At 37.5% G+C, this 14,270-nt stretch overlaps 1 protein-coding gene across 2 annotated transcripts; it reads left to right on the forward strand.

The window, feature by feature from the left end:
• The first annotated feature begins 2,143 nt into the window (after positions 1–2,143).
• Positions 2,144–13,917, forward strand: clpxb (caseinolytic mitochondrial matrix peptidase chaperone subunit Xb). Of its 2 annotated transcripts, XM_030135666.1 has the most exons (15): positions 2,144–2,408; positions 2,913–2,991; positions 4,487–4,647; positions 4,753–4,867; positions 5,192–5,346; positions 5,461–5,620; positions 6,305–6,346; positions 6,995–7,171; positions 7,272–7,436; positions 9,643–9,731; positions 9,889–10,053; positions 10,134–10,433; positions 10,558–10,650; positions 11,056–11,162; positions 12,415–13,917. In XM_030135666.1, exons 2-15 carry the CDS (start codon positions 2,937–2,939, stop codon positions 12,503–12,505), a joined length of 1,875 nt encoding a protein of 624 aa, XP_029991526.1. In that variant the 5' UTR covers positions 2,144–2,408; positions 2,913–2,936; the 3' UTR covers positions 12,506–13,917. The 2 variants fall into 2 exon arrangements, with proteins under 2 accessions (XP_029991526.1, XP_029991527.1); XM_030135667.1 differs by lacking the exon at positions 6,305–6,346.
• The last annotated feature ends 353 nt before the right edge of the window (positions 13,918–14,270 follow it).

A 14,270-nucleotide genomic window follows, 5' to 3' on the forward strand; every position in this document is an offset into this window, starting at 1 on the left:
GACTGAATGGATGTTACATGATTGGCCTCCAAATATTTATATTTACAGATTATTTTCCAAAGTATAGTCAGGGTTACATTTGATATACAGCATAAGTCCTTCTATTGAAGACTGTAGACTTTACATGTGCAATTCATTTAGTCAAAGCCCTGAGGGCAGAGGCTGAACCTTCTAGTAATATTGTGACTTTAGTTTGTTGGAAACCAGCTTTAAAAAAAAGTCCTCATGCAGGTTTTGTTTAACCCTTGAAGCTCTAAACAGCTACTGGTGACCCAAAGTATCTGCTGATCTAAAATGTTTGATAACTTTTGGAGCACTAATCCTATCAATACATTTACATAATTCCGGTGAAGTGCAGTTCCTCAGCTTTACAGTGGCATCAGGTATGACCCATTTGGATGTTCAGAGCCCTCATAGTGTAAAGGAAAATATGTCATATTCTTCAATATTGAGTCACCAATAAAACCCATATAGTTTGACAAATCACAGCAATTGTAGACATTCAACATTCACTACTGTTTTTTTTTTTTATTCAGTTGCCTCTGATATAATAACCTGAATTTACTCTAAGCCTTTATGAAAATCCCTGAAAAATGATAATATTTGTATAAATAGTGATGAATCACTTAGGAAAAGTTCAACGTAAGGAACAATCCATTTGAAAGTGGCTACAATAACAGTACAAAGTCTTTAAGGGTTGAGGAAGCTTTGCCTGTCACCTTAATGGCACACTTTGAAACAGACAGTTCAATGTCTAGATAATGGTGCTTAGCTGGCTCTTTTATGTTTAGTACACCTGACCAATGAAAGAGAGAGAAAAATCAGATAGAAGTCAGAGAGAAAGACATAGGCTGAAATCTGGGGCTTTAAGTCATGTGGCTGCGCTCAAAGGTAAAAGGTACTGGGTTAGTAGGAATGAGGTCTTAAAGACATTTATGATGTTTATGTTTTGTTTTATGAGTTTCAACATGGCACAAGTTCATCACAGGGCTGACATGTAGACACAAACTAGCTATCGCTCTCACATTCACATCCATGGATTAGATTTAGATGAACTAATTTGGATGGTGGGACAAAGCCGATGTATCCAAAGAGAACCCATGCAAACTTCATACAGAAAGGTCCCCTCTTTGGTGTTACAATCAAACCCTTTTTTTTTTCAAAGGGAAGCTATTTTGCAAACTACCAACTATACAACATTGGAAAAAGTTGGACTACAGCAAAGCTAGGGCAGAAAAATAGTTATGCCAAATAAAACTAATTACAAAATCAGCAAAAATTATGTTACTGACAAAGTACAATGTACCAAAAATGGTACTTGACTGGGTTTACTCCGAAATCTTAAAAATATTATCATTATTCCTTATTTTCTGGATTAAAGAAGAACAAGCATAACACAAGAGATGTGTAGTAATTTGTAATTCTTGTTTTAAATCTAGAATGATACAAAATATATATTTAAAAAAATGTAACATGTAAAAGTCATTTAACACTAACATGTAAATACTGTTTCTAAATTTGATATTCAGTGTTTAATGGGACAAGTGAGATGCAACAAAGAAATACTTCATTATTGTACAACAAACTTTTTTGAGTTTTGTCTAATATCTGCTTTTTACATGAGTATTCATTTTTCTTTTTTTCAGTTTAGTTTTTTGTTTTCATTAACTACTTTTTAATGCAAATTCGTACTTTTTTTTTTTTTACATTTTTGGGTTATTTAACACTATCTGGTTTTGGTGCATTAGAGTAAAATCGATTATTTCTAATTTACATTATTGCCGCCTTCCTAATGTGTCAGACCACAATTTAGAGCCTCTCCTTTTTTCACTTTTTCTACATTAAGTGAATAAAAAATCAGTACGTCCACTTCCACCAAACTTTTTTTACACTGTTATTTAAATGAAGGAATTTCGTGGATCTGTTTTTTTTTAGCCGAACTGACTGTAACGCACCATGTGCTGTCGATAGTGCAGAGTACGATGATCACGTAAACGCACCAGCAGTCATACCGGTTCCTCAGTGGGATGAGCTCAGATCTCCATACACCTGGATGGGTGTGAATGCCTAAAGTACAGCACAGGCCTCCATTTTACTTTCCCCGCTCACATTGTTGAGATCAACGGTGTTAGCCACTGTACCCGGAGGGGGGCTAGTTGGCTAGCTGTTGGTTTAACCGACCTACTTCATAACACCAGGCGTTATATCACTTCAGGTCGTGTCCCACCTGGGAAAAAGCGGCCTGGACGACCCAACATTTCATAATTTATGGTAGAGGCACTGTGACAGTAGTATGACACACTGACCTATCATACTGAAGGAAAAGAGCGTTAGCTGCTGCAGTGACTTAGCATATTTAGTGTTTTAAAAGGGGGGCTGTCAAGAGAGGACTGGTTTCACCGTGCCCAGTGAGTAACATTAACCATTTGCTTACATTTATCCTAGTTTGCCAGACCTCAACCATGCATTTATCTAGCAACTTAGCTAATTAATGCTAATTGTAGTTTGCAGTGCTGCAAGGTTAAACCACTCAGATTAACCACCGTATACCATTAGCCTGTCCTGTCAGGTTTGTCATTTTCACTGACTGTAACGCTAGGTGGCTCTGGTTTGGGCCTAAGCCTAGTTAGCTAACAGTAGCATATTTACCTCACCTAGCTTGTCGTTTATGGTTGGGGCTAGTTGGCCAGGGGTCTTCAGCCGCAGTATCTCCGTTATTTCTCAGACCATACTCGTCTGAGCTGTCATGGGCTGTTGACAGCAGCAGTAAATGTCCTGTTCTGCTAAAGCTAACAGTGACGTTGGAGTTACGAGATATTTAGCTCTAACCGGCCTGCCCCATTTAGCTTTAGATTCTGTTGACCCAGTACACTTCGTTCAGGTTTTTTTTGTTTGTTTGTTTGTTTTTTCAGGATTTTGAGCCAAAAGAAGAAGTGATGTCCTGCACATGCACCTCGGCTGCCAGGTTGTTGCTAAATACTGCCAACAGAGGTAAGAAAGGAAAAGTGGATTCCTTGCCAGCTGGCTAAAGCTAGGTTACATGACATTGTGCTTTGGTTCGTAAAGTAGGTCTTCACTTAACCTAGATCACCGGTGTTTGTTTTGACAGTAATGTAGTGTCAGCAGCAGGTGGAAATTGCGTTTACTGGGTCGTTACATTAGTTAACATAATATATATGTTTATTCTAAATTGCAGTTATAAACTAGTACATTTGTAGTTTTACAATGTAAACACTACGACAACTATAATGCTAAAAAACAGATTATGTCTCATTTGGCTGAGCTATTTTTTGACACAGGCTGTCTGTAAACTGCATAGCAGTCAGCTAGGTTTGGAAACAAATTATATAACAGCTAAACGATACATAACACCACGCGAAACAAACGCCCCACGCCCACATTATATACCAGAGCTGTGTGGTAACACCAAAACTCCATCACCAAATTTATTCAATTGCATATCAAAATAAGAATATGTAACACTATATGCATGTCATTATTTAGTTAAAAGTGGTCCTAGCTGAATTACAAACTGAACACACACCAGTTGCTTATTCATATTTGAGTATTTTCTTCTTTTAGGTAAAGCCATTTAAGTTTTTACATAAGCTTGTAAAAATAGGAAATGTATAAAACGTCACAAATTAACACTTCAATACAAAACTTTTGATTAAAAGATTTAAAAGCACAACTGGTTGAAATGGCACAACAAATATAAATGAATTCAGCCTTCAAAATAATAATTGTAAGTGGTGTTTGTTTTGAGGACTGGACTTTGTTATACCGCCTTATTTTCTGGTCTGTGTCAGCCTCCTCATATCAGACAAGTCCATGCGACACAAGTAGGCCATCTTCTAGGTCTGAGCTTCTCATTTTTCCATGGCTGGTTGAAGGCCATATCCTGTTCTCCACATTTGTTTATGTGGCCTTCATACAAATTTATGCCTGCATTCATGCCAAGTAGACAAACACAAGGAGAGAAAATATTTTCTTGTACCAAGTATGATTAGGAATTGACAGAATATATTATGGAGAATAATATGAACAGGCGTATTGTTTACCACAGACTGTTTGCTCTGATTATAAAATTGTTTTGTTTTTGCTTTTTTCTCTGATCTGTTAGAAACTAATAATGTCTAACTAACAACATTTTCACTATCTGTTAATCTAGGATTTGTAGTAGTTACCATTTAATAATTAATATCCTTAACTATTGATTAAAAACAATTCATTTCTAAAAGCTCATGGTGATATCTTCTGATTTTTTTTGTTCAATTAATAGTTAAACTCAGATATTTGCTTCACTAACATTTGTGACCAAGAACTGAAGGAGGTCATCATATGAACTGATTCTGTTAGTTTTTTAGAGACTCTTGAATTGCTTTATTTGTCAACCAGAGTAGTGACCTTGGTTTAACCCTGTCATAAATTACAGTGTTTTTTTACAGAGTTCAAAAGGTCATGGTATTTGCTGTTATTTTTACAGGATTGTCATGCTCCCGCATTCAGTTGTATTCCCTGAGTCGTCAGGGATCTCGAGAAGCCCATTTAATTCCTCGGGTGCGGGTGAGGTCGTTTTCAGAAACAGCTATTTGCTATGCCTCTAAAGATGGGACGACAAAGGACAGTGGCAGTGATGGTGGAAAGGTAATCTCTTTTGTGGTAAAGCTTGATTTACCCTTGTTGTATCCTTCAGTGACTTGAATTTTAGGGTTGTAGTTTAACAAGTGCTGACTTATTGTATTTATACAGAAAAGCATCAGTGAGGGGAAGAGACTCTCTGGATCTGGAGGATCTGGCAAAGGAGGAAGCCAACTCCGCTGCCCTAAATGTGGAGATCCCTGTACACATGTAGAGACATTTGTATGTGAGTATACATAAAAAGGTAACATTGACTGGGGTTGTAGTAATAGAAACTGAACATGAAGAGTGCTGGTTAAGTGAAATAATAAGTGTCTGAGTTAAAGAACAGATCTCTCACAAATCAGAAAATTAGATTGGAACACAAGGAGAGTTTGTCTACCCCATAAGACACTAAATATGTGATACCATTAAAATGATCTAGAAGGATATCTTTCAGACCTGAATGCCCAGAAGTGAACGGCAAACTTGTTTTGTAATTAATCTATTAAAACTGTATATTTATTGTAATTCAAATATTTAATTATTATGTCTTATTTTTTCCCAACAGCATCAACACGATTTGTCAAATGTGAAAAGTGCCATCACTTTTTTGTGGTTCTGTCTGAAACTGACTCTAAGAAGGGGCTAAACAAAGAGCCAGAATCAGCTGCAGAGGCTGTGAAACTGGCATTTGCACAGAAACCTCCCCCTCCCCCTAAGAAGGTGAGAACAAAAAACACAGCTGTCCCAATATGATATTAAATGTCCTTCTTACATTTGGTGATTTTGTCATATGTTTGTCTTTTGTTAAGTTTAACTTGAATGTTTTTGTTTCAGATATATGCTTACCTCGACAAGTATGTTGTTGGACAGTCGTATGCAAAGAAGGTGTTAGCAGTTGCAGTGTACAATCACTACAAGCGCATCTATAACAACATCCCTGCTGGCAGCCGACAGCAGGTGGAGGTGGAGAAACAGCCCTCTTTAACACCGCGAGGTCAGTTTTACATCAAGTGACTTCAGTCTCTAATGATGAGATTTATTGTAATTACTTTAAGGGTATAATTTGATTCCCATCAGTCATTTGGGTTAATCAGTTTCCACTTTGTCTAAAGTTAACCCAAACAAGAGCAATGACAAGTTATACTGTACAGCAGAGAAAATAAAGAGACAGGTTCGTGTGGTAATGTGTAACTTCAACGGCTGTATCAGTTTTGCAATCCAGTGATTTAGTCAAACTTAGATGTACCATTTACAGTCATGTCAGTTAAGAATTAGACTGTACTCTGTGTGTATAATGTTTGCAGTGGAGTCATAAACATATTTTTATGCTTTTTAAATATATATTTATATCTTGGACAATTTTTAAAATAAAACGGCCTGAAAATGCAGGATTTAGAGTAAGAGTGACTGGAACATTAAGTCTGTTTTACAAAGTCATTTATGGTTGAGTAGAGGTTTCCAGAATCAAGAGCCATCTGTTCAGCAAAACATAATCAACTGAGCATTGAGATTTCAGCTGTAGCCTTGAATCATACCTGGTCTTAAATAATCTGTATTATTTGGCATTTGTTCAATAATGATCTCACACAGTTGTCTATAGTTTTTTGCAGGACTGTATTGATAATATAATAAAGGTAATGATTATATTGATTTGAGTAATTTCATCCTCTTCCTGTAGAGCTAGAGATGAGAAGACGAGAGGATGAATACAGATTCACAAGTAAGTGATTGGTTCTCCTCACTGTTTCCTTTATAAGTGGTGACCTTTGACGTCACAAGATGTAAACAGTATTTTCTGACTTTTCTTAAAGTTGCACAAATGCCAAAATGTACAGACTACTGTGGTTTGTCAGTGACACCTTGTTTAAATGTCCCAGAAATAGTTTTATTACAGTATTATAGCGATGCTTGTAAATTACAAAGGCTCATTAATCGGATAAAGCTTGTGATGGATACCAGATGGTGCAGAGTATATTTAAAGAAACACACCATTTCTATATCAGTGCTTGGTTATTTTCTTCACCACTTGTTGAGGTGAGCCAGACAAACTCAGGAAGTAAATTATAAATTTGAAATCCTTGTGTAAACAGACAACAGGACACGATGCCCCACTGACCCACATGCATATGTAGTCCAGCTCTCCTCATTGCTACTGATTAAGTCAGGCCTATTTTTAGGCTGGACTGTTTACTCCCTTCCCCCTGGAAATTTTGACAAATACACCATCATTGTGAAGCCACAGAATTCAGACCTAGTGACTCATATTAAAGTACACAGTTACTTCTCCAAGTCGCATTGTTGAATTCACACCCTGCTGTTCTTCCTTATCAGTGACAAAGCTAACTGTGCAGGTGGTTTGCTGTTTCAGAGCTTCTGCAGATCGCAGGGATCAGTCCTCATGGAAATGCACTGGGAGCATCCATGCAACAGCAGGCGAGCCAGCAGGCACCTCAGGAGAGGAGGGGTGGCGAGGTTCTGGACTCCACACATGCTGACATTAAACTGGAGAAAAGTAACATCATACTTCTGGGCCCAACTGGTTCTGGTAAGTGTTCTGTCCAAATGTGTTTATTACATCTGATAGGACTTTATTTGATTAGATCTGTTGTGGCTGACTTTATCCTGGTTGTTCTCATTTGTTTCAGGAAAAACACTGTTGGCGCAGACGCTGGCACGATGTCTGGATGTCCCATTTGCTATTTGTGATTGCACAACACTAACTCAAGCTGGATATGTGGGAGAAGACATCGAGTCAGTTATCGCTAAACTGCTGCAAGATGCAAACTACTCAGTGGAAAAGGCTCAACAAGGTGGGCAGACAGACTGAATGTAACAGTAGAGGAGCCTCCAGGTTGAACATGCATGTTGCATATCTGGTTTATTGACTAATACAAGAATGCGAAGTGCAATGTCAACAAGAAAAGCACTTGGAGAGCGCAGAACTCCGCCAAGACAGATCTGCCCCCCCTTCCCCCGATCACCACCAAAATTTAATCATTTCTTCCTTGTGCCTGAGTCAACATTTCCCGAAAATTTCATGAAAATCCGCCCATAACTTTTTGAGTTATCTTGCCAACAAACAAACACGCAAACAGACAAAGCAAAGCGATCACAATACCTCCTGGCGGAGGTAATAATTACCACAAATAAGGGTGCGTCAATTATGAATGTGGATGAAAAATTATGTAATTGTTATACAAACAAATAATTTACTTTTACCTGTTAATTTCATGCCACCATTATTGTAAAAGTCTGGCATTAATTATATTGGATAGATTGATTGATAGATAGATGGATAGATATTCATAAGAAAACATTTACTGGCATTGATTGAAAGTATAAATACAAATTGCTTTTCTATTTGTCTTCTAAGCCTTGTATAAAAAAAACAGCAGTGGACAGTTTTAACATAGCTTTATTATGTAAGGACAATTACCGAAAACTATAAAGACTTTACTGATGTTTGAAGTATAAGTATTAAAGATGAAATAAGTGCAATAACTTAAAAATCAAATCTAAAACAGTGGAATTAGAGATGGATTGACATTTCTGTTAATTTCCTTAAAACTTTTTATACCTGTGAATGGGGATGATTATCACGATTATGCAAAATGATTGCATTTAGCCCCAATTATTGCATGAAAGGCCATTATGTTTTGATTGTGAAAAGCCTAACAATGAATGCCAGTTATCACCATCGTTATGCCATAGATTTTTTCATGTTATCTATACAAATATTTACATAATATAACAAACATTTTGCAAACATTTATATTGACAAAATATGAACTGGTAAGTGGCTAAAACTGAGGATTATGTTAAGTTGATTTTGTAAAAAGATAAAGCTGTCAGAAATAACATTGTACAGTTGTAAACACAATACATTAGTTATCTTTGAATGGCTCGAGTATGTCTGTCTGAATGTAATGACTTAAAGGTGCTGGAGACTTTCGTGACCAATTTTTCATCAAATCTGTAAAACCTCAGTCATAGCCTAAGTATCACGAATCTGTAAATCTTTCTGTGATTACTCACCTGAATCTCTTACATTACGGTGAACAATTTCAAAGTGCCATCCACCATAAACAAACCGTGTGTTTACAAACGAGCCGGGAGGTCACTCGGGCATCTTTGGAATTTTGTCGCGACGTGCATTGTGGGAAGCGAAGGCTCGCGCAGCCACCTGACAGCGGCAGCTAGAACAGACACGATCGGAAATGGCAGGAACTTTCTTCCTTCTATGTATATTCCTCCAGCCATTTCTGCGTGTTTGTTTCATCCATATTATGCTATATGGTCGTGCTGCCGCTATCAGGTGGCTGCGCGAACCTCCGTTTCCCACAGTGCACATCGCGACAAAATTCCGAAGATGCCCGAGTGACCTCCCGGCTCATTTGTAAACACACGGTTTGTTTATGGTGGGTGGCACTTCGAAATTGTTTACCGTAATGCAAGAGATTCAGGTGAGTAATCAAAGAAAGACTTACAGATTCGTGATACTTCGGCTATGGCTGAGGTTTTACAGTTTTGATGAAAAATTCGTCACGAAAGTCTCCAGCACCTTTAAGTTTAGTATTGGTAAAACCACACAATAGTGAAAATGGTCCAAGTTACCATGCAAATAAACAGTGAAACAACAGTAGTTATCTAAAGTGTGTCAAATTGTGTTGAAAGTGTGGAAAACCTTTCTTTAACATAAATTATAGTATTATTTGGTTGTTTGAATTTTCAGAATGAATTATGTCCTGACTTAATTTTCTTTAGGAATGTGTTTATGGCACGACCAGATTACTGAAAGCAGCAGAAAAGTAAAAAAACAGTTCCAGACTTGTATTGGTAGAAATAAACAGTGGATTAATCCTTGTTAGTCTAAAATCGTTATTATTGCTCTGACACTTTTTAACCAGTTTTGCATATTTACACACTACAGCTTTTTCCTGACACAGACCGTTTCAGATAATGGTCAGTAGCCAAATTTAATCTGTTGCTGTTCTTGTTCCTTTGCTTCTTGCACAGGCATTGTGTTTCTGGATGAAGTGGATAAGATTGGCAGTGTGCCTGGAATTCATCAGCTGAGGGATGTAGGAGGAGAAGGAGTCCAACAGGTACGTGTTTGACCTTGGATGAAACTCTTAACCATTTGTTTTACAGGCATTACACTGACAGATTCTGATGTGAAAACACACAGCTGTAGGTGTCACCTGTATCCAGCTGCATTTGTTCTTTTGTCCCAGAATGTTTGACCGATTGTGTCTCTCTTAGGGGCTGCTTAAACTCTTGGAGGGGACAATTGTCAACGTTCCTGAGAAAAACTCCAGGAAACTCAGAGGAGAAACAGTGCAAGTAGACACCACAAATATCCTCTTTGTTGCATCTGGTGCCTTCAATGGACTGGACAGAATCATCAGCAGAAGAAAGAATGAAAAGGTGATTTTTAACACAGATTATGTGCACATGATCACAGTCTCTTATCATTCCTGCTTCTAACTTGTTTCATGATTCTTCAGTATTTGGGTTTTGGAACACCCTCTAACCTGGGCAAAGGGCGACGTGCAGCGGCTGCTGCAGACCTGGCAAACACCAGCGGAGAGACTGACACGGTGGCAGAGATTGAGGAGAAAGACCGGCTTCTGAAACACGTTGAAGCCAGAGACCTGATTGAGTTTGGAATGATCCCAGAGTTTGTGGGTCGTCTTCCTGTCGTCGTTCCTCTGCACAGTCTGGATGAAGACACGCTAGTCCGAATCTTGACTGAACCACGTAATGCTGTGGTGCCTCAGTACCAGGCGCTGTTCAGCATGGACAAAGTATGTACTCTGATTTGTAGACTTCAGAAGAATACACACAGAACTTATTTCCATCAAATGTACATATATCATGTTTCAGCAACACCAAATAGATTTTTAGATGTATTTGTATTTTTTCTTTCAGTGTGAACTCAATATGACTCAAGATGCCTTGAGGGCCATAGCTAGGATGGCCCTGGAGAGAAAAACTGGTGCTCGTGGCCTCAGATCTATTATGGTATGTGAATTTGCTGTCAAATATTTCATTTTATTAAGAAAAAGAATTGTTATAAGAATCGGTTTTACTGCAAGGTGTAGTTTTCACAATATAAGGCCTTTGTTCTGGTATGTAGGTGCCATCAGATAGAAGAGATGAGAAAAAGTATTCACATGCACATAATAATAATAATACTAATTAAAAATGCATGAGTAAAAAAGAAAAAGCAAGATTTGTGATGTTAATTACAAAATGTATAGAGCATAGAGTTATTTACAAGAGAGAATGTGAGGATATAAAATGAAAAATATACAATAAACAGAATCTGTGCTCATATTAAAAATAAGAACATTTTGTTTATATATCTGTTGTTCATATATAGAACATAATAATTAATACAATGACTATATCTTCTATGTTGTACAGGAAAAACTTCTACTGGAGCCCATGTTCGAGGTGCCTCACTCAGACATCATGGCTGTTGAGCTGAACAAAGATGTTGTCCATGGAAAATCAGAGCCCAGATACATCAGGTGAGCACCAAAGTGTCAAGACTCCATGTCAGCCAGATGATTGTTCCATGTGACAGATGGGAAGAATGATGGGAATTTTATCTGATTTTCTATCTCATTGTGGATAATGGTTAACAGCACATCTGGAACAACATCAGACAGAAAAACAAGTGTGTTGTAATTTTTTTTTTTTTTTTTATCATTTTCTTTGGTCCTTCCATGAATGATTTGGATGCTTCAGTTACGTTGACCCCTCAGAACAGGGTTATCTGCTGTACTGCCCTCTTCTTAATGTTGCACTTCATATGGAATTTTTTTGTTATTTTTATGCAGAATGTGAACTGACAGAACTGTGATTTGATTTTTGTTGTTTGTTCAAAACTCCCTTTCAGGGAAAAGTGCAATACTAATGTTTAAAATACATTTAGTAATATTTTATTTTCTATTTGATTTATAGCAGCAGAATTATATTATTCCTGTTTTTCTATATTCTATTGTCTCCAAAAATTTGTGGAAGAATGCTCAAAAATTCATAAATGCATGACAGACATTTGAGGGGGTTTTCTTTCTTCCCGTACCAAACCGAAAAAAACCGAACCGTGGCTTTCAAAACCGAAAACGTACCGAACCGAAAATTTTGTGTACCGTTATAGGCCTAGTAATTAAGAGCAATAAGCAGTTACTTGATAGGGATTTATGCTCCTGACACACAGCATAGTAAAAGTTTCTGCTTTTTTGCGTTAAATAATTGTCACAAGTGAAAACATTTTATCAGCTATATTATATATTTTTATATATATATATTTTTCCGTTCCTTTTTTCCCCTCTAAATAAACCCGTGAAACTCCTGTCCCGTACAGAGGGCAAAAACGTATTACTCTATTATGTAATAGGTTTTGGCCATATCACAATGTCCTCTTCCCTTGACACTTGTCTCTTCCGAAAATAAGACAGACAGTTTCATACACACTGCTTAACATGCCATTGTTCACTTGGATTCTTGCTTGACAAACTTAGTCACTAAACCCTCCCTCCCAATGACACACGCGTTATGAAAGAAGGCAAGTGATGATGTGTCACTGTGTCGTCTGTCGTGTCCCATCATCCACAACACAGAAAGGATTTGCCTCTACAATAAGCCCAATATAACATGGTGACTAATAACAGACATAAATATCGTGTCCTGAAGTCAGACCCAGATGAATAAACGTGAAGCCTTGAGTGTCTGATGTTTGCTGTGAAACCTGAGCTGTGGTGTCCATTTGCTTTTCAGAGCTCCAGCCAAGGAGTCTGCAGAGGAGGAATACGACTCAGGCATCGAAGAGGAGAACTGGCCACGGCAGGCGGACGCTGCTAACAACTGAATCTTGTCACTCATTTCACAAAGTCCTGAGAGCAGTACTGTCTGAAATCATTGGATTATCGTGACAGCATCTCTGGGTTTTCATTCTAACCCCTGACAGATAAGCTGTGGCAAATGTAGTTAAGGTAATGAAGGCTCCTGGATGTCACTCAAGAGTGTTTTTTTTTTATTGAACAAGTTATGAGAGTGTAACAACCTTTGGTCCTGTGCATCTGATGTTAATTTTCTAGCGGTGCACTCGCAAGGTGGACCTTTCTAAAATATTCAATCTCTGGGGATTGTTAACATTTTATCTATATAAAGATAATGCAATTTTATTCATAAAAAGATTTGTAGCTAGACTTTTTTGTTTGCTCTTTTTGTGGTGATGGGCTCTGGCAGTGAGGGAAGCAAAGAACATAATGGGATCATACTGTACACTTGAAAACGGGGGAAGTTGAGAAAGTGTAGATATGATGACGTGATGTTACCAAGTCAATTAATGCCTTATATCATAAGGGCATGATATTCCATGAGCACATCAATATTTTGATGTTTTCTTCTTTATCACCATTGTAATAATGGTGTCCACATGAAAAATGGGCTGTAAATGTTGAGCTACACTGCTTGGGTAGCATTTGTAAGCAGTTTGTATGACACGACTTTAATTAGGAGAACATGTTGTGAAGCGTAATGCACCAGCACACTAAACAGAGCAGGTAAAATAAATAGTGTCCTTTTTAAAACAGCCACAATGGTTATTTTTTCAGTGTTTTGCTCCTTCCAGCCCAATCTTTAGGGAATGTATATGTGTTTACCATCAAACCTCAATCACAGGAGTCGGTCAAATGGCTTCTTCACAAAGCAGGATTAACAGGTTAGAAAAGTGACTTTTAAGTGTTAATAAAATACTGTACCTTTTGGAGTTTTGTTTCGTTACTTACATCCCAACGATCATGACTGAATCGAAGCAGGTGTTGGATGTGCAGATTCAGATCAGTGTCAGATGGATAATCTTGTTTCAGTGAGATGACTGCCGCTCTATGTCTGTTTAGGGAGATACCACCCTCGGGTATTTTTATTTTCTTTGTATGTTCCCCAGCATTGGAAACTTGCCTCACCTTTAGTGATGTAGTAACATGTTACTAAATGGTACCTGAATTCACACGTCTGTAATCAAGCCTTTACCTAAATGCTCTCTTAACTGAACCACGCTGCTGTACCCTCAAAATGCTGTTTGTGCTACAAAATGAGATTAAACCAGATCTGTTCTCCTTTTGCTTTAAGTTTCCTTTTCTTTCAGTAAATTTTCAAACCTGCTTCTTTTCTTCTTCTGTTTTCAGAGGTCTGTTACAGAACTTGTAAAACCCTCAAGTTTGTGAATCAGTTTATTGTAATTGTTTAAAATATATAAATAAAATGTATATCTCTGTACAGAATTCTAATCCTTTATTGCCTCTAAAACAACACAAAAGTTACTGTCTTTACCAAAATCAGTATCTAGTAAATGGCCAGTGTGGGTGAGACATTTAACTTGAGGAATCAGTGCAACAAGAAATTAATACACTGTCACCTTTATGTAATCATCAGCTAATCTGTGGAAAGCATTGTGCCGTTGTTTCCCAATACCTCAGCATTTCCCTAATCCTCCTTCATGTCCACTGTGAAAGTCACACAGTCTGAAATGAGGCTTTAACTTTGAATGAAAAAGATGCTTCTGCAGTTATGATGGTTATACAAACCTGTGGAAAATTATCCAATATATTATACTGATTATGTATTCACTG

Source organism: Sphaeramia orbicularis, chromosome 6, assembly GCF_902148855.1.
Source record: "Sphaeramia orbicularis chromosome 6, fSphaOr1.1, whole genome shotgun sequence".
NCBI classification, from domain to species: domain Eukaryota; kingdom Metazoa; phylum Chordata; class Actinopteri; order Kurtiformes; family Apogonidae; genus Sphaeramia; species Sphaeramia orbicularis.

Excerpts from the sequence above, each read along its gene's own strand:
- clpxb (XM_030135666.1), top strand. The coding sequence starts at position 2,937 with ATGTCCTGCACATGCACCTCGGCTGCCAGGTTGTTGCTAAATACTGCC. Across the intron at positions 5,347-5,460 it reads CTCCCCCTCCCCCTAAGAAG|ATATATGCTTACCTCGACAA; the intron begins GTGAGAACAAAA and ends TTTTTGTTTCAG. Across the intron at positions 5,621-6,304 it reads GCCCTCTTTAACACCGCGAG|AGCTAGAGATGAGAAGACGA; the intron begins GTCAGTTTTACA and ends CTCTTCCTGTAG.